Source organism: Emydura macquarii, unplaced genomic scaffold (assembly GCF_026122565.2).
Source record: "Emydura macquarii macquarii isolate MOO-44397 ecotype Brisbane River unplaced genomic scaffold, CSIRO-AGI_Emac_v2 contig_1253, whole genome shotgun sequence".
Lineage (NCBI taxonomy): Eukaryota > Metazoa > Chordata > Testudines > Chelidae > Emydura > Emydura macquarii.
In genome coordinates, this window is record NW_027131390.1 from 85,964,321 (window position 1) to 85,991,711 (window position 27,391).

The window sequence follows — 27,391 nt, forward strand, 5'->3', positions numbered from 1 at the left end:
GTCATATATTGGCTATTTTTAAACCATTTCTAGGTATAAGAGCTAAATTAGTGTTGATGTAAACAAGTGCACCTCCATCAAGTTTAGTGGAGATTCATCTACTTACATCACACCTGAATTTGGCCTATGCTCCTGTAGAGAGACTAGCTTAAGAGTAGTCTAAAAACATGCTATTATTGGGTAACATGAAACCCAAGGGACACAAGGGCACTCCTCATTAATGGTATAAAATGCTTAGTGATAAGACATATTTCCGAACCGATAGGACAAAGTGTCTGTTCTGAAATCTGGCTTGCACGTAAGTATGAAACAACTGGAAATGCATCACAACTCTAAATTCTTCTCTAGTCACATATTCCCTAAGACTGTAGGAAAGTAGCTGGGAGGATATAGGTCTCTGCAAATGCTCAAGATTCTCACTCTTTTGGACCGTGGAGAAATGAGTAATTTGCAGAGATGAAGTGTTTTAATTTGAAAAAGAGAGCATACAACATGGCAAGTAGATTTGCACCCTTATTATGGTGACAAGCATGCTATAAGACTAAACACAATAATGTCTATTTATTGCTTGTTATCCTGCCCCATGTTTGTTACATCCCCTTGTGTCTGGCCTTTGATTAACTGGAAACCCATTAGGGCACAGACTATCTCCTCTATGTTTGTACAGTGCTTAGCATAATGGGGCCTTGATCTGTTCAGGGCCAGTAGTTATTAGTTTAGTATAAATAATCAGTAAAATAGATCTCGCATGAAGATACAGAACATACAGGGGAGGGCAGTTGGTGAGGGACATTCACTTTGTGTACTTACTCCTGAAATTGATGGAGGACCACTTCTGTAGCACCCTTTTCTAAACTGATGTATATACAAAAGAATACCATTTAACTTATACTACCATTGAAACAATCATAACATAATAAACTGCTATTTAATAGCATAAAAGATGTCATTAATATATTTGATAAAGCAATAATACATCATATTTCTATAGCACCTTCTGAGGATCTCAAAAGTGCTTTACAGATACTAATAAATTGAGCCTCACAATATACCTGTAAATACTAATATACCCATTTTACAGATGGAGGGGGGGGGGAAGGTTAACACTCAATTTTTCAAAAGTGACCTAATTTGTGGTGCTTACAGATGTCTCAAGTTGGACACACAAAATTAGAGGTCACTTTTGAAAATCTGGATCTAAGTGACTTGGTTGAAGTCATCCTGGAAGCATTTGGCAGAGCCATAACTAGAATACAGAACTCCTGACTCCGAGTCCTGTGGCTTAATCACAAAGCTATCCTCTTCTTCATCTAGCCTCAATGATCAACCCTAGACACATCCTCCCCCCATCTAAATAAACATAATTAACAGGAAACTGGACAAAGCAATGGCCAGCAATGCCTTTAAACCTATTGTTCTTCTGGAATCTAGTCTTTGAAGCATCATGCTTATTTTCGCAGAAGGAGGTGGGAATGCACAGTCCATGTACAGAAGACTTAATTGTTGGTGCTAGCAGCACAGAAATGTATGTAGCCAGGAAATATTCTCGATCAGTTTTCAGTCTCTTCTTGGCTCAGCTCTAGTTCAATTGCACAAGGGCAACTCCTGCTGTGGGCATCCTAAAGATATCAGAGGTTGTACTTTTTCCTCGCTCCTAGCAGCAAAGTGGAAGAATCCAGTTTTGAGGGACTCTTTCTCTCTGGATGCCTTTACTGAGATAAATGGGGTTCAAGCAACCTATGGGAAGGAGAGGGTTAATGAAAGGAGACAAATTCATCAGTAAATTTACTAAGAGAAAACTTCAAAATATGGAATTCATTATATTTATTTCAGAGTTAGATTAAGAGTCATTGAATAACATATATTTTGCCTATCCCTGAATTTTATGCCATTGTCCTTACCCTTCTTCTTTACATTTTGTTTCCCCTGTATCATCTTCCCCACTGATTGACTTCTATGTTCCCTTCTACAGTTCTACTCCAGAAAAGTGATTATAAAAATGGCATCGTTGGAGTCCATGTTTAATGTCGCTCAGACCAAAATTACTCAGTGTACAAGAGAAAAAATGATTGAGCTAATTCCTTAGCCATGCAACCTCATGCTTGAAGTAGGTAAGTGGACAAGGAGGAGGGAAGGCAAAGATTGATCTAAGCCATCTTTATTCCACCAATGATCTTGGGGGCAGCTGAGGGTCAAATGAGGCCAAGGCCCCAAAGTAAAAAGCAGTCACATAGCTGCTTTAACTTTTTCCAGCTGGATAGTCCTATAGGGAGTGTTCCATCAGCCCAGGATTACTAGAGGGCATCAAGCTCCAATCCAACCCCTTCGCCAGAATACTCCTTAGGAAGGGATATGGTGGGGGGACAAAGGAAACATAGTGCAACGTTGTCATTCAAAGACTCCCCTACATTAGGGGAATCCTCAGCTCCCTTATTACAAAAGTTTTAAGTCCCCTGTACACTGCTAGAACAATACAAAGGGTACTCAAGAAAGAATCTGGCCTAATGTTTCGAAGTCCTAGCCCTACAAATTCAACCCAGGTACTGCAAGTCAAGTTGGGTTCTTATTTTTTGTACATCTCTACCAATAATTCAGATTCTACAGACCAAATTCAGCACTCATGATTAAGATTTTGTCCCGATTATTTTTAGTAAAAGTCACGGACAGGTCGCAGGCAATAAACAAGAATTCACAGAAAGCTGCAGCCCGATCCCTGCCACCAGGGGCTGACAGCTCAAGCACCAGTGGCCACCTGGGGGGGAGGGAGAGGCTGACAGCTGGAGCCCCACAGCGTGGGAGGCTGACAGCCCAAGCCCAGCCACCCCAGGGCTCATTCTGCCACCCGGGGGAGGGCTGACAGCCTGAGCCCCATCGCCAGGGCTGACGGCCAAAGCCCTGAAGTCACAGAGGTCATGAAAAATTACAAAATCAGTGACCTCCATGACAGATCCTAACCTCTTCAAATAGAATGTGATGTCAACCAGGTTTGGTGAGGACATCCACATATGTCTATGTTGTGTTCAATTCAGTGGCCTAGGTGCCCCATACATGCCTCATAATGAAATGCCTGCATTTCAGCTTTGTTTGAACAGGAGCATCTGGAAAAGGCATGTGTTGAGGCAGTAATGTCCTTGTAGTTAAAACACTTTTTTTTTTCTTTTCCAGACACCTCAAGGCATATGGGATGGGCAACCATCACAAATCTGTTCTGCATGCAATTATCCAGAGAGAGACAATGTCTGCACTGAAACTGAGAAACTACCCCTTCTGCTATAATACTTACATCTGCCATTTGACACTCATGGGAAGAGTTACATTTTTAGATCATACAAAATATACATGAACATTTTATTTTGCCAGAATTCTTAAAACTTAAATGTTTTATGAAACACTTGATTCAAAAAGTTAATTAGACATATTTTCCTTATTAACATAATGATCACAGAAGGGTCAAGGCAAGCAGTTTTGCATAAAATTTGGATTACATTAGGAGTACCAAACACTCTCCCTTTAGACCACAGAAAGCCTGGTTATATTTTCACAAAAGAATATTTAATATTTTATATACATCTTAGAATTGAATAAAAGCTTGTAAAGGATATTTGTTTGGGAAATTGATGGTGCAGAGAAAAGATATATTGTATCTGTATCCATCAACCTTAAACAAATCATTTTGATATGCTTTTATTTGATTCTAAGATGTATATAAAATATAAATGTTGTTGATTAGGATTTCTATAAGTAACGAACAAGGAACTAAAGAAAACTATTGTTTCTTAGATCTTTAAAAAAGAAATAACCTATTGTGAAGAGGGGAAGGGATAAATTTATATATGGTATTATGTGCTTTACATAGTTAATCCAGTAACTAAAGGGTTAATTATCTTACTAGATACTACTAATCTACCGTGCCTTCTGCCTAAGGATCTCAAAGCATTACAAACATTAATGATGCACATGAGCTAAACTGTTCTCTGTGAGAGATACTGTATTACTGTTTGATGGAAGAGCTTGGGAATAGAAAAAGTGTTCATACAGTTATAAGCATTGTTATAGATTGCACTTATATTTCGTCTGCGGAGAGGCAAAACATCCCCTCCTCCCCAAAAATACCCAAACACAACTGGCTCCTTAAATGGTTAGATTGCTGCATTGATTTCTATCACTTTCTGATACCTTCTAGTCTGTTAAAGATGTACACGTGTGTGCTTTGTCATTCTCCAGTACCCGACAGGTCTTTTCTCAACAAAGAGGGTTGCTAACTGGCCAAATATCAACCCCTTCGTAATAATCATCCAAAATGATCCTTCAAAAAGCTCTAGAAAGATGCAGAGAAAATTGACCTAACTAGTCCACAATATGGTTTCGATTAATCTTTTATAGGGAATTCACTAGATACTACAATGGTAGGCACAATAAAAATCCATAGCTGGATAAATAGATCTACATCTCATTCAACACTGAAGCTTTCCGAGTAAATTACAACAGCTATACATGCAAAAGTGTCAAAGATGCTTTTATGGGGCAGTTTCATGAGTGTTTTAACTGAAGAACATAAGCCAATGAAAATGTAATAGTAATACCAAGTTTTGTAAAAACTTCTTGGTACACCTTCTTTAAATCAATGTTATACTACAGATTAAAACACAATATATTAAGACTACAAAATAGTCTAACTTATCTACTTGCTGATGGCTTTCTTCATGCAACAGCATGAACCATTGCTACAGGTTTGTTAAAATGTTCATCAGAATACATTAAAAGCGTTTGAGATCTTAAATATCACATAGGTAAGAATTTTTTCTAGTATTGTTACAAATGAAGCAGTACTAAAACAGATTAGAGAAAACTGTTTGTTTACTTTGTACATTTCAAAGCACTTTGTGTGGAATAATTTTCACTGTTTCTCCTGGTTAATTAGTTTCCCTGTTTCTGTGCATCTTACACAACAGTGGAGAAAAAACAAACAGAAAAAACATGACTGTACACCAACAAAAAGGCAAAGAAATGGAAGGACAGTACAGTTGTACCTGAAATCCAGTCAATTTCAAGTTGCTAGTGTCCCTTTAGGGTATTATGCAAACTCCTTAGAACAGTTACTAAATTGGTGTAAAAATAAACATACTTGAAAATCAATTGTCCCTCACAATGTTTGTTAGAGGAAGACCTAAACATTATGACATAAATATTATGACAATATAAACTGCTGCAAAGATAATGGAGAGGAAGGATGGTTCAAGTAGTTAAGATGCTAAATTAGACCACAGGAAACCCAAGTCTCAATTTCCTGCTCTACCACAGACATCCTGTGACTTTGGACAAGTCACTTAGGACCAGATTTTTAACTCCCATTGGGAATTAGGTGCCTAGGCACTTTGGCAATCCCATTAGGCACCTCTCTGTATCTTTAGAGGTCTAAACATCTTTAAAAATCTGTCCCTAGTCTCTCTGGCCCAGATCTTCAATAGTATTTAGGTATCTAACTCAATTGATTTTCCATGGGAGCGAGCTGCCTAAACACCTTTTGAGGATCTGGGCTCAGTTCCCCTCCTGTAAAATGAGGATAACCATACTCTTCATAGGGGTATTGAGACGATAAATAAATTATATTATGAGTTGGTAAAGTAATGGGGAGGGAGGGACATAAATACCTAAAACAGCAGTTAACATTATGATAGAAGTTAGACTTGAAACCTCTCCTTCCACTAAACAGCATTTAGCTGTAACTGGGGTACCCAGATTCTTCCCAACTAAAAGTTGCAACAGACCAGAAATCCAAGAACAATTTATTTTGCACAAAATTGAGCAGATTACAGCCACCCTCATCTTTAATGAAGCATATTCAATAGTTATGACAAATCTCAAATGTACTGCCTCAGCTTGATCAGATCAAACTGGAGCATCGTACATTAGGATCTGTGATGGATGCATGACATCTTATTAAAGAGGAGGGTGGCCACAAGACACGTTATAGAACTCTAAGAGCTAGACAACAAACTATATATTGGCATGTGCAACTGCTGTAATTTAATGCACAAGAAGTAATATTGGGGTGGTGGGACTGAGGCAAATAATAGAGGGAAAACTCATTGACTTCAGTATACAGTGTGTAGCTCAGGTCATTAAATGACATTTTTTATTTAATCTACCTAATCACTAACCTGAAGCAATGCAAAAGAAAAAGTGACATGAGTTTCTCATAATGTTTATCCTTAAAACAAGGAAGCCCATTAGTGCCATTTTTATTCAACCTCATTCATTATGATAGTGATATATTTTCAACCTCCTTAATAAATTCCAGGCTAAGAGAAAGGAGCTCCATTTTGCCTTAAAAGTTAATCTACTTGAATTACATTTCCAGAAGTCAACAGAATACTCCTAAAATCCTGATAATAAGGCAATATTGCCATCTGCAGGCCACCTCTAGCTATTAAAACATTTTAAACAAGTACTTTCATAACTTACTGAATAAAGTATAACTACTGAAGTTGGATGGCTACAAGTTACTCTGTTCTCTTTTTACCTAAAATGAAAATGAAGCTTTATAATCAATAACTATGTATATTCTGTATACTTTGATACATGCCATATCATTATAAAACCTTCAAATTGATGTTTACTGACATACAAAATATTCTAATATATATTCACTTCTTTCTCTTTTGAGGAAACATTAAAATTCAGTCATTCTGAAAATGTTTTTAAGAATCTTGCTCTAAAAATATTCAAAGTATTTCTAGCTCTGGTTATATGAATATTGCTACCCTAAAAATCACACTATTGTCTCATCTTACTTTTGCCTTCTATGAGCGGAATGTGCGTTTATTAATGAGGGAAAGTCAAAATATGGTAACATTCCAGCCTACTTCTCTGAAATGTGACTGTAAAAACTGAACCTACCTACTTAATGGATCTGCTGTCTGTGTATATTCAGTCATATCTACTGATTTTAGTGATTAGTTCTGGCTATTTTGTAGTGTTACCTTACCACTGCAGAACTAACAGAGTTATAATAGAATGAGCTAGGTATTAAAACAGGCTCTAGCAGCAACAGACTTGCTAACTAAATACCATTTTTTGTTGGTGATACATATGGAAAAAGTAACACTGAATGACTCCAAATAACACACTGAGTTTGGCAATCTGGCAGTCAAAGTTTTTTTTTCTTGTAAATTGAATAAATTTGATTGGGAAGTCAGTGGGACATAATACAAAACCATTTTTACAATTCATCTTTCCAAGCAGAACCACTTTTTAACAATATAGGGTCAAACTTTATATTAAGTGTAGAGATATAAATAATTTATAAAAGATTAAATGAGGAATAGGACTTTTAATGCATGCTGAATCATTGGATATAGATTGCTTGAGTCCAATAACCTTGCTTACACCCATCTAACACATACTGCTCATCTGACTAACAACTGATAATCATTTACTAACCCTTCATTAACTATTTATAAATGTACCCTTCATACCACGTGCCCTAAACAAACATGCGGAGCTAACTACACAATCAGGTTCTAACTTATTATGCAAAGAAAACAGTCAAATGATTATAACAAAGTGCTTGCAAATGCACCAGTAAACAAGCAGAAAATGCTGCACTGTAAGTTCTCTCAGCTCATTAGCTCAAATGTTACAGGTAAGCAGTGCAGTGACCTGAGACAGAAAGGTGGTGACAAAGTGGTCTCGGTGGAGGGTGACGGGCAGAGCTGGTTGTGTTTTTTTAGGCCACTTGAAAAGTGCATTTTACGCTAGGCCTTGGTTTCACTGTGGCCCTTGGACACCAGAAACGCTGGCTGGGACGGCCTGACAGGGGTCCTCCCTGCCTTCCTCACCCTGCACGGGCACTGAGGTCTTTCTGCCCCAGAGCTCTTCAGCCTCCCTATGCCACCTGCTGGCAGGCCCATCAACAGTCTCTGCCCTCACCCTTGGGTCCCCCAGCTGGCACCTCCATCCTGTATTCCCCTGGTCTGCGCTCTCAGGGGCCCGAGGCCCCCCACATCTAGCGCTTCCCCTTTTGCCCTTCATCCCCCCTCCCCCCCGGCGTGATCTCGTAGACTCCAGCCTAGCTCTGTGCCCCGCCTCCTAATTAGCCAGACCCGCGCCCCCTCGCTCCGCCCCCTCAGGCCTGACCCGCGCCCCTCCCTGGAGACCATCGCCCCGCCCCGCGCCCCGCCCCTTCGTGCCGCCTGGCCCCTGCGCCCACTCTCCTCTTTCTTGTCTCTACCTGGCTCGCGCCCCTCCCCCCGGCTCCAGGGGGCGGCTCTTCTTCCTCCGCACCGCCCTTCGCAGGCTCCTCTCGCTGTGAGGCCCCCGCCAGTCTGATCTTGAGGTGCCTACCTCAGTGCCTGACGCCGCTGTCCCATTCCTAACGGCCCCTGGCACGGGCAGAAGCAGCTCCGCGGAGGCGCTGAGGGCTCTTTGCGGCCGAGGCTTTTGTCCGCCTCCGTATCTCGCTGGTCTGGTTCAGGCGCGGTGAGGGCGAGCGGCGGGGCCTGCGTGGCGGCGGGCTGGGGCGGAGCAGGAAGCGGTGGCCGCGGGAGGAGTCGGGGAGGGGGGCACGTCTGGGAGCTGCTGCGACTCACCTGAGACGGGAGCTGGGCCTGGCTCGCCGCTGAGATGCCGCTGTTCGCCCCCAACCCCTTCGAGCAGGATGTGGGTGAGTGAGCGGGCGGGACAGTCCGAGTGTCCCGGGACCGGGGGGAGCAGGCCTGGTGGGGGGAGGGGAGTTCTGCCCCTCAGCCGCGGGCTGGGCTGGGCTGGGCTGGGCTCGGCTCGGCTCGGCTCTGCTCTGTCAGGCGGCCCGGTCCGGGGGGCGGTCTCGGTCTGGAGAGACGCTGCCTCAACGGGCTGGGCTAGGCTGGGGTAAGGAGGGGAGGCTGGGCCGACCGGGCCATGTTCTTGTTGGGCCCTGGGAATGGGGTGTGTCCGCGGGTGGCTGATCCCGGGCGCTGCACAGCCCAAGAGCTGAGCCCTGTGGCGTAGTGGGATGGAGAGGCCGGCGGTGTTGATACAGCAGAGCCTGCGAGACGTCAGCAAGAAGGGCGCTGAGACTGGGCACCGCCACCACCCTGTATAGGTAGCAGAGGCGAGCGCAGACCATGTGTTGCCTCAGTCGTTACCCGCACCAATCTACCTGGGTCTGTCTGTCTGCCTCAGGAGGCTCTCTTCGGTGTGAACTCCTCTTGTGAATGGGTAGAGCTCCCAGGCATACCTGTGTCTGTTTTATATCTCCGATCTTGTCGCCTGTAAATGAAATTTTGTTTCTGTAATTCCAGTCTCGCTAGCAGTTTTTGCAAGTCTACAAGTTCTTTTAACAAAACCACTTTATTACATATTTTTACAACATAACTTTAATGTACACTACACAGTCGTGCAGGAGGTAAATGCTGGCAAATAGCAGGGTCCCTGTCCCAAAAGATTGCAGTGTAAGGTACTAATTGGCTTATTTCTTCCTTCCTAATGAGTAAAGACCTGCATTGACATCATTTAAAGTCAGAGAGTCACGCCTGTACAGTGACAATTTTTGAAGTGTAATCATTTGGAAACTGTAAGGGATGATATGAATGCTGTCAGCGCTTGGAAAGTTGGGAGTTCAGTGGTATTCTACACTTCCACCAAGTCTGTATGGGTCCAGAGTTATTGGCTCTTAGAAGTTTAACATATTTAAATCAACCTGCAGAATTTCAGAAAAATAATATGTATTTTTCTGACTGAGATCAGTGAACAACTGGAGTGTGTGTGTTAGCCTATATAAAGCTTGGGATAATCAATGCTTAAAAATTCTTAGCTAATATGCTTCCTTCTTTTGGACAACAAGACTAAAAATGGTATGTTATGTTCGTGTGCATCTGATATACATATCCAAGCTGCAGGAAAATGTCTAATATATAGCCAGCAGTTTAGGAAAAGGTTCCATGGATAAAGTGTAATTGGGACACTATTTCTTCATAAAACTTAATGCCATTGCAGATGTCTACAAATAAAATGTACAGACTATGACAGATACGGCAACTGCATGCAATGTTTTAGCATGCATATATGAATGCTTATTGTTTTTCCTGTAGTGCTTTCCCTAAGAATAAATGTATTTGACGTTGTGAAGGCTGTTCGGTAATTGGTATGGACTATTTTAGCCCCTGGAGAAAAGTTAATCACAGGTGCTGGACCTAGATCAGACTTACTGGAGAAATCCCAGTGACGTGCAGAGGGTCTACAAGCCTAAACCCCTAGTCTGGAGGGAGAGAAACGCTCCACCAGTTATGGCTGGGAGCCTGAAACCTTAAGTGAAAGCCCTTGAGGAAAATGAGGAGGGGGCTCAAAGGTGCAGTTAACTCTGAAACTGTGACACTAGCAATCTGATATGAAAGCCACAGAAGCTGCTACTTACGCAAGTTTGAATGGAGTCAAGTGGTGCATTTGTTTGGTATTTCCATCTCCAGAGATCTGGGATGAAATCTTGTCTCTATTGAATGTATATTGGGCCAGATTTTTCACCCTGGTTTCAATATCTGCCAGGAAAATGTAAGGTGGAGATTAATTTGGTGGCATCAAATTAAACCTTAGTTGACATCTGTGTTACAAAACCATCATTCAATCCTGTTTAGAGGGTGCCATTGAGGGTATGTCTGTACAGGGATAAAAAAGCCCATAGCTGGTTTGGGTCAGCTGACTTGGGCCTGCGGAGCTCATGTTTCAGAGCTGAAAAATTGCTGGGTGGATAGATGTTTGGGCTTGGGCTGGAGCCTGTGTTCTGGGACCCTGCAAGGGTGGGAAAATCCCAGGGCTTGAGCCCGAATGTCTACAGAGCAGTTTTTTTAAAACTGCAGCCAGACCCCAGGGCTTTTATAGCTGTGCAGATGTATCCTGAGAGGATGAGGATGCTGATTCAGGGCCTGTCTACTGTTCGACTCTACCCAGTGTGATCCGTCCCTCATTTTACTGAGCATTAAACTTTTACTGTAAAGTAATCAGCAGTTTATGTAATAGAAAAAATACAATAAAAATGTTACCAATTCAATATAAAATTCATTAAAATTAAAATTTGTTTGTTCACATTTAAAATAGAGTTCAACATTCTGATTTTGGTCAGTTTTGGAATATTCTACACTATATGATATTTTAATGAAAACCGCTTCTGCTCTTATTCTACTATTTAAGCTAGTAGAGTGAAAGAAATTATAACCAATTTTAAAGTCTGATTTTATTTCCTTAATGTATCTTTGAAGTGTGCATACTAAAAGCATTTCCTTCATTCTTCTTTCATCCAAAATGAAACCTATCATGAGTTGTTGATGTTGACATATGATTGAGGTGAAGGTAGAAATTTGCCAAACGAGCTATGTATGAATTCAGTTAATTCTATTTGAAAGGCCTCATGAAGTTTATTTGCCTGTGCTAATAGAGACCTCTTCAGTGGTTCTCCATGGTGGTTTTCCATGAGTCAAGGTTTGCAGGACTGGGAACTTCATCTTGTATCCAGAGTACTTGGGAAGAGATAAGAGCTTGGAATTGCCAAATATTTAAGTGTGCTATTATTTAAACACAGTTCAGCTAACACGTACATATTTTGTACGGTTATGTAGTTAAAGCAGCACAAGAAAATGGTGGCTTACAAATAATAGGGCTGAATCTTGCAATTCCTTTTCATGTGTGAATCTTGCCAGAATAAAGATTTGGCCCTTCAGGAGATACACCCTTTTTAATCATAGGTTAGGATGTCAAAAATACCTGCATGTATATTTTACAATTGCACATTGCTGGTTTTGTATGATTTTTATGATTGTAACCTGTATCTATCTATGATTTATTTACTTTTTATATGTTTTTTCTGGGTGTCTTTTACACTTGTGAAATTTGGGTTTTTTTGCTATTTCTTGGAATGCTTTTGAAAAACATACTTAAACAAAGTTTTGCTTTGCCATGGGTATTTTATTTTTTTTTCCTTAGTTCTTAATACTTGATATGTTTGGGTGAAAACAGAATCTCTTTCTTAGGATTAGATAAACTCCTGTTGTTTTGTTATTTATGGAAGTCTTAAATAATTTAACATCAGAATTGCTGTGGAAATGATTGATCTCAGAGAATTAAGGTGATGAATAACAAGCTTCAGGAACATGTACATTTTTAAAGATCCTGTTTTCATGTATATGTTGAAAGTAAAATAAATGCAGTTTGAAGAATTGTTCTTAAATCTACTATATGAAGTGTCAATTGCTCTTTAAGAATAAAATAGTCAAAGCTTTGGAGACATTAGCTGATGAAATAGCTAGCGTGGTAGAAGGAAGTTCTGTTTTGATTAAATGGGTTTTTAAATCCATGATTAACTATTCAGCTGGAGTGGTGTGTGTATAACATACTGTAACAATGATTACTAAACCCCACTTTAACATTGAAAAAAGTCTAATAGTCATTCATTTTCTTGAAAAAATACAACTAACCCTAATTAATTAAATCTGACAAGTAGATTGCTAATGAGTGCTAAAAAAACAGAGAATTGACCTGATAAAATGTGCTTGAGAGCTTTTTCTCTAATGTATATCAATAAAATTACATCTTATAAAGCAGGAAGATCTTAGGAATTGTTTTTCTTAAAGAATTCAGATTTGATATAACAAAACTCTTCTTGTTGGCACTCAGCTGTACTTCAAATTTTTAATAATAATTAAAAAATGCAGTGTGATATGTAGAAGACTTTTTCTCCTCCAGTTGTATTTCAATCTCTTTTGAGAAATAGCAGCAAAATAAAGTTGTAAAATTAGCTGTTAGCAAAACTTTAAATTTCCTGATTGTTCTTACTGAAAATATATTAATTGTATAGAAGTAATATTTATTTATGATTTGTGAAAAGACAAAATGTTATTAGCTTTGGCTTACCTGCTGAAAGAGGAGGCTCTTCCCTATATCAGTACTGCACTAATTTCAAGTAAACAAAATAGTTGTAGGATATATATACTTCTAGTTACTCTTCCTTAGTGTTCATGATCAAAAAGAGGCAGGCACCAGTCTGAATATAGACTGTTTTATTAGTCCTAACTTTAAAATAAAACAGTTTGAAATCTTTCACTTATTTAGATATATGGAAAGAATACAAAAAATGCTATCATTTGAAATTTCATTGTTGGGAAGCAAATTTGCTTTCTGACATTCACTGTCTTGTACAAACATTTTCTCATTGTATACAAAAACTGTGCCTAGTGTTATGTACTAGATAAATGCACAAGTGTTTAATCTCTAGAGACCTATAATATAACCGTTGGATCACAAGTGAAGATGAATTTGTTGGTGTTAGGCTCTAATCTGCATTACAAAACCACCACATAATTTGTCATGACTGACAGTCTCAGTTTAAGGGAAGCCAGGACTGGAATAACAAATGTCTGAAATGAGATTCTGTCCAGTACCATAGGCAGTTATTGCACATCCTCATTGCATTAAATTTAGCTCTACATGAATGTTTTTTAGTTGTTTACTTTCATGAGTATTCAGTGCTCTCAAATCATATTGCCCAAAATAGCCAAGGAGTGTAAAAATTCATATGCTCAATTATATAAATGTTTTGAATGTTCATTTACTTCCTTCAGAATTTAAGCAATTGCAGTTTTCAGTTTTGTGCTAATGCAAGATGCTCTTTTTTTTAAAAAAAGGGGTCTTAGGAGTTGGAATATTTCTTAGACTCCAGGCCTGCTTCCCCAGAATAGCAGATTGTAGTGGAAGTGAATTGTGGTGAACACCTAGATTCATATGCCTCCTCCTAGCTAGGTTCAAGAAGATTTCCAGGGTCAGTGTTGGTGGCTGCTTATGCTATGGCTGCTTTCAGGAATCCACTCTGTTTTCTAATCAATCTAACTGAGAAAGTGGCTGTGACTGTGTCTCAGATTATTGAGGAGTGAAGCTTGCTATCAGAGAAATAACATAAGTGCAGGCATGAAATAAGTTGTAGGCTGTAATGGTATTGCAGTCAGCAAACCATGCAGTTTCAAAATAGCTGTCATTACAGAACACCAGCACAGTATTAAAGACTCAGTAAGCCATCATGTTGTTCTGTTCTCTTCTGCTAAATTATTTTTTTTAAAGTCTCTCTGAGAGGGATTTGGTGATTTCTCTTATTGCAGCCAGGTCGTGCAGAGTTTGATACCGCCAGGCCTCCTTGTGAAGCATATTTGATGGGACCCGAAGCATAAATCTAATTGCTTTAGCTTTTCCATACTGAATGGAGTTAGATGTTTGCTTTAAATTGTAACAGTGTAAAAATAAATCTTGATAACATACACACTTTTTAACTAGTCACTTGAGAATTATTTATGTCATTGCTGAATATATTGTTTGTGTGATTAAAATGACCTGTCCCACTGCGAGATCTTACCGTTCAACTTGTGGATATATAACTAAATGACAGTAAGCCACAGAGGGAGGTGAAGAGGGTGAAACACAATAAAAGGTAGATGGGCAGAAACACGTTTGGTGGAGCATAGGTTTTGTACGAAATGCAATTTGTGTGTTCTGTTTATCGCTATGTCTTTTCCTCTTATCAATTCCTGACATTGGTGGATTATTACTGAAAGTCTCATGGAAGAATGTGTTTTAAGAAGACATTTGAATAAGAAGAGGCTAGTTTATGAAAACAGTGTAAAAAAAGCAACATAATGAAAAGGTGGTTCTTAACTACATTTATTAAGTGTGTAACCATGTACAAACTTAACAACCTTGGGGAAAAAGCTAAATATGAAGGACTATGACTTCAACATGCAATAACTAAACAAATTATGCAGCACAGTATATAGTTAATAATTTACAGCATCAAAGTTTGAAGTGTTATCACCTTTCACCTTTTGATTCTAATGAATGCTAATCATGCTTATTAGTCTTGCTCCATACTATAAAGTGTCTTGTGTGTATCATAAATACTACCTGTAATTGCAAACAGGGATTTAAAAATGTTTTAGAAATTAGTAAATGTTAGCATTGGTTTAGAAAAGACATTGCTCTTTTAATTATTTACATATAAAATGGTGCTTCTGTTACATTCTGCAAAGTGCTTATTCGCTAAACTCTGAAATGACAAACCTAAAGTCTGTCTTATTTTTCTTTGTAGAAAAGGCCACAAATGAATATAATACCAGTGAGGACTGGGGACTCATTATGGATATATGTGACAAAGTTGGAAGTACTCCTAATGGGTAAGTCATGTCTCAGCTTTTACTCTACATTTTGTTTTACTCTACATTCACTTAAAAAAAACCACCCCAAAACAATGTGAACCACTGTTAGCAGAGTGGAGCTTCCTAAAATACGTATCTGAGTCAGCTATGCAGAAAGTAATATGATCAATTAACACGTTCATAAATAGTAGTAACAATGTCCACAGTTAGGTTTAAAGTGCCATCAGAAGAAGTTTTGAATCTGATTGAGGTTTTCTTTCAACAGGATTTTCAGGAGAGTAATTGGTGTACACTGGACTCATTCCAATTTTTATGCAGTATTGCACAGTAAATTGAGTTATTCATGTTAAATGATGTAGCATGAAATTCCTGAATTATCCAGGCCAGGAGGAGAAATTACAACTAGATTCATTGCAGAAACTTGTCTAAGTAGGAAAGTTAACTATGATGAAATTAGTGTGTAAGATGGAGAACAACATGGAAAATAGTGTGGTTAAGACCAGAATGAAGTTTAATACATTTAAACACAAGTAGTAATACAACTATCCTGAAATAGTTGAATGTAACTGCTGATCTTTGCCTCTAGATTGGCTGGCTTTTATTAATCAAAGATAACTCATTTTCTAATCTAGGTATCTTTGCTTTTGTCTAAAGAGACACTCAACATAAAAATTGCATTGCTGTCTGAAATCTGTTTTTTTACAAATAATGCTTAATTTTAAGATTACTAACCTAAAAAGATCAGAAAAAAAGATTATTTATTTTTCTCTGAACATGTGACACCACACACTGCATAGTCACATGCTTCCTAGTCAGAGTCTCCCATTTGTGTGGGCTGTTAAAAATAATGAAATTTTAGTTATAAACAAAAATTGGGAGGGGTGGACTATATGTAACTACTGAAAGTGCTTCTTTTTTGAAGGGGGAAGGGAGGAGGGATTTGCTATTACCTCCTCAAAGGTACAGAGGTGATTTGATGGTGGTTGCAACCTCTAGCCTGAGAAAGCTCTTCTTTGTTAATGGTCTCCCACAGCTAGACAAATGTCTTGGGCTCCTTAGCCTTTGAGAAAAACAAGTCTAAACTTTTTGCTTAACACTTTCAATGTCTTTTCTTGTACATTCCAAATTATTTTTGTACAGGTGTTGGAGTATATGGATTTACATTCTTTTTGTAAAAAAGACACTGTTAAATCAGGTTGAAGCTGTTTAAAAACTAACTTTAGAATTTGTGCTATTGTAACTGTAGATTAAAATCTATAACAAGATAAGGTATATATCCTGTGGGTTTTTAAATGCCCCTACTGATAACCTATCCTACTTCAAGTTTACAAAACTGCTATAGGCAAAAAACAAAATATTGAAAATTAAGGCCCTGATACTGGAAACACTTAAACAGGTATGTAACTTATTGCATTACTCTTAAGTAACTTCAGTGGATTACATATGCTTAAAGTCAAGCATGTGCCTAAGTGCATGCAACATTGGGACTAAAATTGTATTTTTAACTCCTCTTACTCTGTGGTATAAAATCATAGTCATTTTAAACAAAACTGCTTCAGTGTTGACAATGAAAAGTTGTTTAGACTTTCGGTATATTAAGAAAGTTATTATGGTCTCTATCTACCACAGACCTGGTTTTTAAAAAAGAGAAAATTAGGCTTCTTACCTCACTGATTTCAAACTTTGAACCTGATTGAGGAATATAGTCTAATAGGTTCAGAAAGTTGAAATGTTTCTGTGGAAGTTCAATATATCATAGGTGGTGTTCGTTTGCAAATGTAACATGGACTACTTGTTTATTAATTTTGCATTTGTGGTGTTTTCACTGTGGACTTAATTGTTTCAGCATTGATGGGCATTCTAACTGTGAAACTTCTTAGTTGAAAAAGATATCTATAAAACCTGAAATCTTACCAACATTTAGGAAATTAAAGGAAAAAATACAAAACATCCGCTTCAGCAAGTTGACTCTAAAATAGGTATAAAGAGCTAGTAACATGTAAATTAGATTTAAATTTAAAAAAATCATTGTTTTTGTCCACCTTTTAGGTGTGATTATTTTCCCCAATATCTATACAAAATAGACTTTTTAAAACATGGCAATTGCTTCTTAGTGTAAAGGGTCGTCTTCTTCCTTGTTCTCTACTTCAGGTCCATCTCCTTCATGTGGTTTCCATGGTTGGTTGGCTTTTGCTCCCAAGAGGGCCTGCTAATACTTTTGAGAGTTGGTAGTGAATAATGTAAAGTGCTGTTAACTTTTGCACAAGGATGGAATGGAATAAGTGTCTTCTATTTTGTCCAATACATTCACAGAACAAATTAAGTACAATTTTTTTAAATTCCCAAACTTGCACTATTATGGAAAACTTGGGTTTTCGGTTGGCTAAAATGCTAGCTTTTAAAACTTGTATCCTATTTTTCATTTGCTGATTTGACTTCACTGGATGTTGGCTACATGTTGACATTTTAATTTGCAGTTTACAGTGCTGAAGTATACCATACTAACACTATTATTTTCTTAATTCTCTTTTAGAGCAAAAGATTGTCTCAAAGCCGTAATGAAAAGAGTAAATCATAGGGTCCCACATGTTGCTTTACAAGCACTAACGGTAAGTAGACTATACATTATTTTGTAGAACTTTACATGTGTATCTTTATGTACTCAAGCAACCATTATGGCCAAATTTTGTCTATGAATATACATATATAACTCCAGCTGAAGTTGGTGGGAGATATCTTGTTTATCTAAAGGTGGAATTTAGCCCTTATTACTCTGTTGTTTAAAAAAAAAAAAACATCAAAAAACCAACCAAACAAAAAACACACGTGTTTTGGACAAATAACTTCCGTTGCTGTCTTCAATATTTTTTTTACAATTTTATTTCTATTGTCAGCTGCTAGGAGCCTGTGTGTCAAACTGTGGAAAGATTTTTCACTTAGAAATATGTTCCCGTGATTTTGCAAGTGAAGTTCGTGGTATAATAAATAAGGTAATGTGTTATGACTTCCTAAATATACTTAATATAGCAAGAATGAGTGAAATTCTTGATATGGTTTTCCGTTGTGCTGTCAGCATATTTGTGACAGCTTAGTTTTTATGCTATAGATAACATTTTCCAATTCTGATGCATTTGCAAATACAGCTGACTGACATCTTGCTTGTCACTGAAATCTGTGAATGCTTTCATTTGTTGGGAAAAATGCTAAGGGAGTGACTCTTGCAAATATAAAAGATTGTGATTTAAATAATTTGCAGCTAGTTACCCATGGGAATCTTAACAAAAATGTATGGAATCTTGCTAAACTTGATTCACTTGGTAATGTTGGATGTTCTTGTTACACACACACACATTTTCAGAGTTTTTAGTGTTAACAATTTGTTGAAAGAGATGTTAAACCTTATGCTTAAACCAATCTCAGTTGGGGATTAGGGGAGAAGGAGGGCGGATTATCGCACATCTGTTCACACCCACTCCCCCCACCACCTTAATCTGACACATGTAGTACTGGCAACTGCTAGAGACAGAATACTGGATTAGATGGACTTCAGTCTGTTTGAGTTTGGCAATGCCTATGTTTGCTGTGCTCATTCAGGAGCAGGTACATGTTCTGAGGCATAAAAGAGAAAAGATTTAAGGTGAATTATGCAATGGGAGATCTCCAGACCATAGCCACCAATTCTTTGACCCTTTTTAGTTATTTTTCTATTTCATTTTCATTTCCTGCTCCCCAGGACATTAGAGAGACGGTGGTTTGAAGAATCAAATTCCATCAACATCCATCATCTGGATGTTTAGAGCAAACTAGTCTTCCATATTATATTAGAATGACTTCTGCTGTTAGTTCCTTCTGACAAAATTTTCTATGATTTACTCTTTAGGAAGGAACAAAAGGAGGAATAAGTATCAAAGTCCTCATTGTCCTCTTCCCCATCATATCCTCTTGTTGAAGAGATAATTTGTCCTTCATAGTCCTGTTAAAACATCACTTGTAGTTTGAGAAATGATCCCTCTAATCCTGTTGAAGAATTGGGTCTACCTGGAAATGTTGTTTACCATGTGCATTGGGAAAGTCCCCCCGCCTCTTCCCTTTCATTTGTAAGAAAAAGTCATAAGAATGAAAAAGAGTATCAGAAGACTTACACCGTATCCTGGCAAATAGTAGTCTTTTCCTTTTCTCCTTATGAAAACTATATCAGTGTTGCTTTTCACTGAAAATATCCTTGTGCTGATTACTGCACATCTTAAAGGGGTTTCTCTGGAGTTACAAGTGACTTCATTACAGCAGATAAATATCTGAGGATTAAGGTTGAGTTACTATAAGATCAACAAACGTTATTAAGGTATATTATAGTGTATTCTGGAATGTTATCTTTAGTAGCAGTATAGAGTGTTAAGGAATACTATGTATGAAAATGGCTTGCTTGCTTTTGCATGTGGTCCTGCTGCTTTTGCAGGCTCCTTATAAACTCAGGCCCAGATCCGTGGCTGGTGTAAATTGGCATAGTTCCATTAAGGTTAGTGACTTACAGCAGCTAAGGAGCTGGCTATTTTTTGTGAGAGAGGCGGAAGGGCTTTAGAACTGGTCCCCTTACTGAGTCAAGCACTCATTATGAAGATCCTTTTAGATTAGAACCATTGGAGCATTGTTAGGGAAAGTGAATAATTTTGTGAAGGTTAAAGCAAATTCCACTAACTAATCTGAGGTCTTTGAGGGTATGTCAGCACTGCAGTTAGACACCTGTGGCTGGTCCAATCCAGCTGACTTGGGATAAGGGGCTGTTTGTTTGTTTGTTTGGTGTAGACATTCAGGCTGCCGGAGATTTGGGACCCTCCAGTCTCACAAGGTCCTAGAGCCTAAACATCCCCTTAGGCTATGTCTACATAGCAATGTAAGCCTAGGGTTAGTGGGACTCGAATCAGCCGACTTGTGTCAGGGAACCCTGGGCTTGAGCACCTACACTGCATTTTAACCCTAGGTTAAGGATTTTCTGACCTGTGCTTGAACCTAGGGTTCTGGCGTCCACATTGTAGTACACAGACCTGAGTCAAGTAACCCTATCCCAGAGTGTCTAGTGCCTCTCCCTCTCCCCCAGTGCCAACACTCTAGCCCTACGAATGTGTTGCACTGTGGGAAAACTCTACTGCCCACCCTTTTTCCTAACTGTAATTGCTATTGATAGGACTCAGGTGCCCATAAGGAGCACATGAGTACATAAACTGGATAATTAGCTCCTTTGGTGGCTGTCTCAGTAAAATCACTGCAGTTTGAGAGGACTTTATACTGAATGATCATCTAATTGGGGTGGGGGGCGGGAGTATGGATCAGTGTTCATGTTATGCTCCCCGTCAGCGCCCGGGCCGGGGAAGCTAATGATCCAACCAGTGGACCAAATTGGGTGATGAATCCTGGTCACATGCCACCTGCAGAACGTTGTGCATATGCTAAAAAGATCTAATCTGAGAACTGGGCTCTCTACCTCTTAAGCTGAGTCACACTGGCAGGAAAATGCCCATGTGCACTTGTTCTGATGAGAATTAGGACATCAGTCTCCAGGCTGTCAAACTTAAAATGAAACTTTACAGTTCTTTTTAAAATGGGATGTTCGACAAAGATGTTTTTGTTTTGTTTATTTTTGTCTGTTTGTTTTGAAGTTTGACATAAAATGTAGGTTTTTAAGGAAAAACACACACACTCCAGCCTGGCTGGGAGTGTTGAAGTGCATCCCCAGGGCTTGGGGTGTAGTGTGCTACAGTACCGCCCCTGGGGATCCCTTATCCCTGACCCCACTGCACCCTGGGAGACAGGGATAAGGGATTCACAGGAGATTGCAGGGAAGTTTTGGGGCTGGCTCCCACTCACTGCCCTCACAGTGCATGCTGCCAGGTTGCCTCTGCACAAACAACCCCAGGGAGGACAGGGGGCCCAGAGCAAGGGACAGAGAGCAGAACGGGACTAGCGGCTGCCCTGCAGGGAGGGAGAGCCGCTGGGATGTTGGGGATATTCCCTCCCTTGGCGTGCTGAGCCGGGAGCTCTGCCACTACCCCTACCTGCAGGGCAGCTGCTTGGTCTCTGCTCCTCTCGCTGGACCTTGCCTCCTGCCTTCCGTGGGGCTGCATGTGCTGGAGTGCTCAGGAAGCGTGCACCAAAATCTCACTGTGCTCTTGTGACCAAGAAGCAGTTTCTTTGCAAAAAGCTTCTTCTGATCAGTCTCCATTGAAAACCCTGTAGACTGTCTGATAGCGTGCTAGCAGGCCATGAGTTAATGCTGAGTGAGCTGCTGCTGTTTGGAAAGGGAGGTGTGGCTACTGTTTGCAATAGAGTGTAATAGACTGCACCAGAGACTGTTGGCATAGAACAGACACTAAGGAAGTTGCCTCATCCAGAGGACTTCCAGGACCCAAATCAAGCTGAGGCCACGTGCACACTGGAAAGCATTAGTGCTTGGACCCTAGGTTTAAGGCCTAGGTTAACATAATTGGTGTGTGGATGCAAGGGGGTTAGGGTTGAGCCCAGGCTCAAGCTGGGGCTTACATTGCTGTGTAGACATATCCTTAGCCTGAGCCCCATGGTCCTGATCCAGCTGGCATTGGCCAGCTGGCTGTTTTTAATTGCTGTGTAGACGTACCCTGAGACATGCAATGATTTAGAAAGTTGCTGTGCTCTTTCTATAGGTATTACGGGCTATATATTGTAGACTTACTTTTGTAAATGCTGTTTTTTGGGGTTGCGATTTGCCTTGATCTATTTCTTCCTTCTCCTGAGGATTACTATCCAGATTGTATCTGTTCTATATTAGTAGTTCTAAAAGTGCAAAGGTGAATTTTTACCACCTTAAATTTTGCATTTGTATCAGAATGACACTTATTCTAAAGATCTCACCTCCTTATGTTTTCCTCAGGTTTTGTATAGGAATTTAGTTAGGGTTTTCGGTGGGTTCTTTTACCTAAGTTCTTATTTTTGGTGTGTATTTAATGTTTGTATAAAAGATCCCAGGCCTATAACACCCTGTATAGTGAGTTGGGTTGACCAGAGAACAACTTGTTTTGTGAAAAATTTAGAGCTTTTGAGACTTGTTCTTGGTTTGATGCAGAACAAACATGCGACAAAGACAATAGCCACATTTCAGTAGACTGTTGGGGAACATGCCATGCCTCCTACCTTGCAGTAGAGGGAACATGTGTAGGAGCTGCTGTGCTTGCTCTGTGCTAATGGAGGAATTATTTTATATTGATCCTCTTGGAGCTAGATACGATGGCTGTGATGCCAGAATCCATTGGTGGTACAAACGGGCTATGCTGCACTTCCAGGCTTTAGACCTATATGTATAATAGTCATGTGTAAAATATAATGCACTATTTAAGACATAGTGACATCATGTAAAATCATAACCTTATGTGAGTGTTTATTGTTGAATTTCCTTTTACGTTATCTGATTTTGAATGATTGGAATACAATGATTTCTGCCTTTTTTATAGTATAAACATCCCTCTCTACGCAGTTACTTTTTAACTTTGTTTTATAGGCTCATCCTAAAGTATGTGAAAAGCTAAAAGCTTTAATGATGGAGTGGTCAGAAGAATTTCAGAAGGACCCTCAATTTAGCTTAATATCTGCAACTATTAAATCTCTTAAAGAAGAAGGAATAACTTTTCCTGCAGCTGGATCTCAGGTAATGACACAGATATAATTCTGATCTGACACATGCCAAAATACTTTTATTTCATATTAGATTCCTAATTATGTGCTTGTGTTATGAATGTGGGTAAGAGACTGATAAGCTATTGAAATGAGATCTTTCTGTTGCTGTTTAAAAGAGCAGGCCTTAAAGCAGAGGTGACTTACGGTCCCAGTGTAGGAGTTACCCTCTTCCCTTGACAATGAGGCATACATCTCTTCATTTTGCTCTTTTACTTCTTTCCCTCCTTCAGAACATATGAGGGAATGAGTAAGGTGTGCTGCATGCTGGCACTGTGGAGACTGGAGGGGCACCTGATGCCTGACCATCCCAGACTAAGTCAGGCTACTGGATATTTCAGAAAAGTTCTGATTTTAAATGCCTGGCTTGTTGAGATCTTCCTACGGTGCACTTACTAAGTGTTTCTGTGGCACTAGTAGTGACTATTTGAACCCCTCACACGTTAATTTATTTATCCTCACAATGCCCCATGAGATGAGAATTGTTAGCCCTGTTGTCCAGGTGGGGAGTTGAGGCACAGAGAGATCAAGTGATCTCCCAGACACATTAAATCTGTAGCAGAGCTGGAAACAGATCTCCTGAGTCCCTGTCCTATTCCTTAAGCACACAACCATCCATTCATTTCAGGAATTGCCATTCCTCTGCATGATGGGGCCACCCCTCTATGCCTGTATCAGTTGTAGCAAGTATGTCTAATTCTCTGGATAGTTGGTGTATGGTACATTTGAATGCCACTAGTATACAGCTTAAAAGAAACTCCCTGTAATTTCAGAATTTGGCTAGAATAATCCTAAACAAACAAAATCTCACAGAGAAAGTACTATGTGCTGCTTAAAATAATTTCAGGAACTTTGAATCTTGCCCTGCTTAACACTGAGAGGTGCTTTTTGTTTGCTAGCCAACTGGAACTTGTCAAAACAAAACTAAGAATCTGGACTTGGCAGTAAAAGCATATGCTGTAAAGAACAGATATGGCAAAGATTTGAATTCATGGATGGAGAGTTCTTGGACCAGGCTTGCACAGCTGAACTACTGACGACGAGTTACACTTCATTGTCTCTCTTGTGGATATAATTTTGTTTGTGTCTTGACAGGTCGATTGTTTTCAGCTACATTACCTCATGCATTGCCCTACAAACAAGTGAGGTTGAAGGATTCATTGTTCATTCACATTTGAAGTTCATGCAAAAAATGTTTGTTTAGGGCTCCTGAGAAAAGCATCATTGCTAGGGCCTCTACACTGAGTGTTCTGTTGCTGGGATCTCAAGGCCCCCTTCTCTGTTAGGGTTTCTGAAAGCTTCAAGGAGAATCCCATGCTGCTGCATATGCTTCTTGCTTTATTCCTGTTCATCTCTTTAAGGTTCTCCCTCACATCCCACACTAACAGGGGTAGAGGGTGGCTCTTTGTCCTCACAAGAAGGTCTTTCTCCTTTCTGTAAGCCCTAACTTACTCTCTAGCTGCTGTTTACTGTGACTTCCTCTGTAGCTGCTATGTTTAGAGGAAGTTGCACTGCAACAGTGGGGAGTATAAGGCTGAGGGCAGGCTGGAAATAATAGTAATTAAATGGTCTCTTTGTGCCTACAACAAACACAAAAACTGAAGCCATGGATTATAGAGGGGAGTAAGTTTAAAAAAAAATTGGGATCTCCACTTAGTGATGAAATGATAGTGAGGTATGTAATAATGTTATATATACATTCTTTTAAAAACAAAAACAGAAAACTCAGTAACTGTAGAACTATCTTTTTTGCTTGACAAATCGCTGTATTCATGTTGCCAATACATTTGCAGACTCTCACAAGTGCTGCCAAGAATGGTGCATCATCAAGCAAAAACAAAGAGGATGAAGATATAGCTAAAGGTAAATTATTAGTCACAGCCTTTGGTTAGAAATGTAACACTTTTAAGTGTTCTAAACTTGTGCTCTGAAACACATTTTGCTACCATGCATACATTTTCCACTAAAAAAGAAAACTGTACTCAGAGAAAACTGTTCCACAGAATGGGAAGTGATAAGGGTGAGGGAGGCCAGGAGAGAATAGGCTGTTTTTTAAAAAAGCTTTGGAGGAGGTGGGGGATAAGAGGTATTCTAACCGTCTGCAGTCCACTGGCATGGGCCTTGGGGAGACTGCTTATGCTGCAGCTGTTCCTCCTCTTTGAAGAGCTCTTACTCTCCTCTTTCCTTCTGCCCCGACCCTCCTCTCTCTCCCCCACCCTCATCTCATCACTCTAAAAGATTGAGGTTTCAAAATGTTTTTATTCTCTGTTTTCCAGTTGAGTGCAGTTATCTTTACTCACATGGCACAGCAAAGAATTTGTGTACAGGGTTTCTGGTACTATCAGTAACATCTCTGCCCTACCCTAGCATGAAAGCTATATCTTATAGTTGGCTTGAAATTCCAATTGTAATTGACATCTTTGCTTTTCTAATCTATTTCATAACTTGTTCATGGCTAGTTTCTTTTTATTGCAGGGCTAAACAAAACTTATTGGAGTTTAGACATGGTTAAAAGTTTAAGAATAAGGAATTTGAATTCAAAATACCTTTAATCAGAGGAACAAATATATATTATGTACTTCATTTTAAAAATACAATATATGAAATTGGTCTTTCACTTTACTCTTTTCAAAAACTAAAATTATTTATACATAAATAATAAAATATACAGACATGTGTCTTTATTTTCCAAACCGTAGCTATTGAATTATCTCTGCAAGAGCAGAAACAACAGCAAACGGAAACTAAATCCTTGTACCCATCTGCAGAAATTCAACAGAACAATCAGAAGATGTTAAGGAAGGTGCGAGCCCTCTATGACTTTGAAGCTGTTGAGGACAATGAGCTCACCTTTAAAAGTGGAGAAATTATTATTGTTTTGGATGACAGGTACAGTATATTCAGATGTAGGTGTTTTTTATTTCTGAAACATAATGTTGGCTGTGAATTTAAATTTATTCATTATTAGCTGTTTCCTGACTGTTTTCTTTGTCTTTCCACGACTTCTGTTACTGCTTTCTTATATACTATCCTTTACACTTGGAACAGCTTTCCAATTAATAATTTCTAGGCATCTCTCCCTTCTCCCCCCCAATTATTTTTGACTAGCCTGTGTATGGCTCTTCTGTTGAAGTCAGAGGGTGCGTCCTTTATTAACACCCACATTTAATTTGTCATCAGTTTAGGTCTGTCTTGTTTGTATCTTTGATCTGTAAGTATTTTGAGGCAAGGATTTTTGCTTTTGACCCTGGCATAAAGCACTCTGTACATACAGTAATGCTGTATAATAAATTCCAGCTCCTTCTAGAAATGATGAAATCCCTGGCTACTGACACTGTCCACATTTGTTCAGTAAACTGAATACTAAATGATTAGAACAATATTTAACAGTTATGTTGTCTTTTAAATCATCAGAGTGCTTCACAGATTAATTATGGATGTAATCTTAATGAGACAGTCATAGACTTCTCTAATTTTTAATTTTACTTTTCACTGTTGCTGCTGTCACCACCACTGCCTTGACTTCAGCTGAAAATAAAACTTCAGCCTCAGCCAGTGTCTTATTTAGCAAACAGTGACTTATTGTTCCTCCTTTTTCTGATATTAGGCATTAGAGCAGAAACTGATATAGCTCTGCCTTTGTTTTTCCCAGTTTGTGTACTATTTGTACAACTTTTAGGCTAAGTTAGTGGGACACAATCAACTCAAAATCTAATTAATTTATGACGAGTTAAAAGAATCTTCAAGCACATCTTCTCTCCCTGAATGATTTTACTGATTTTTTTGGTACGTAACTACTACAGTTTTCCTGTCTGTAAAAATACTTTTCCTCTCCTCTGTTGCTGGATGAAAGTAGAGAAACAGACTGAATTGAGACTAAGTGCTGTCAAATGCACAAAATTGAAGAAAATCTTTAATTTTTTGGTTGTAGAGTGAGAGTGAATTTCAGGTAAAAGTGTAATTTCTAAGTTGACGGTATCTTTTGACTTGAATTTCTTCAACTACTATATACTCTGCGGTAGAATAGCGCCAGTACATTGTATGTCCTAGAGGCTTGATCTTGCAAGTTCTGAGCCTTTGACTACCGTGCCAGTCATGAGGAGCTGTGCGCTTTGCAGAAGGTATTTGGCAATTTGCTCCTATGGGCACACTGATATTGGTGAAGTTCTGCCGGAGTAGAGGGTTGAAGATTAAGCCCATCTTAATAGCAGCTATGGTTTCTTATATCTCCTTGAAAATTGAGAAAGAGAGAGTGATGGAATAAGAACCCCCAGCTATTTAGAATGTTTTTGTTAATCTAACTTTTTAATAGTTTGAATGTTTAAAGTTTTCTAATGCAATGTTTTTCAGTGATGCCAATTGGTGGAAAGGTGAAAATCAGAGAGGAGTAGGACTGTTCCCATCTAACTTTGTATCCTCTAACTTAAATGAAGAACCTGAGACAGGTGAGTTACAAAGTAAAAGCTATCACATGATGCTTTAAAAAGGTGGGCAAGTGAAGTATTCAACTTGACTTCTCTTTAATC

At 39.1% G+C, this 27,391-nt stretch overlaps 1 protein-coding gene and 1 long non-coding RNA gene across 4 annotated transcripts in view; one reads left to right on the forward strand and one right to left on the reverse strand.

The window, feature by feature from the left end:
* Nucleotides 1-912: 912 nt before the first annotated feature.
* LOC137153737 (uncharacterized) lies at nt 913-8,322 on the reverse strand. The gene is made up of 2 exons (XR_010919888.1): nt 8,234-8,322; nt 913-1,737 (listed from the first exon to the last, which is right to left on the reverse strand). It is a non-coding gene; the product is annotated as an uncharacterized lncRNA (long non-coding RNA).
* A 50-nt stretch (nt 8,323-8,372) lies between these two features.
* Nucleotides 8,373-27,391, forward strand: part of STAM2 (signal transducing adaptor molecule 2) — a 31,053-nt gene continuing 12,034 nt past the window's right edge. The window contains exons 1-8 of one of the 3 annotated variants that reach the window (XM_067549436.1): nt 8,373-8,665; nt 15,101-15,185; nt 17,701-17,776; nt 18,062-18,157; nt 22,693-22,839; nt 24,659-24,728; nt 25,565-25,754; nt 27,216-27,310. In XM_067549436.1, coding sequence (XP_067405537.1) covers nt 8,626-8,665; nt 15,101-15,185; nt 17,701-17,776; nt 18,062-18,157; nt 22,693-22,839; nt 24,659-24,728; nt 25,565-25,754; nt 27,216-27,310 — 799 coding nt within the window. In that variant the 5' untranslated portion in view covers nt 8,373-8,625. Of the gene's footprint in view, nt 8,666-9,012; nt 9,086-15,100; nt 15,186-17,700; nt 17,777-18,061; nt 18,158-22,692; nt 22,840-24,658; nt 24,729-25,564; nt 25,755-27,215; nt 27,311-27,391 lie in introns of those variants that run through there. The other 2 variants (XM_067549437.1, XM_067549438.1) reach the window with 2 other exon arrangements.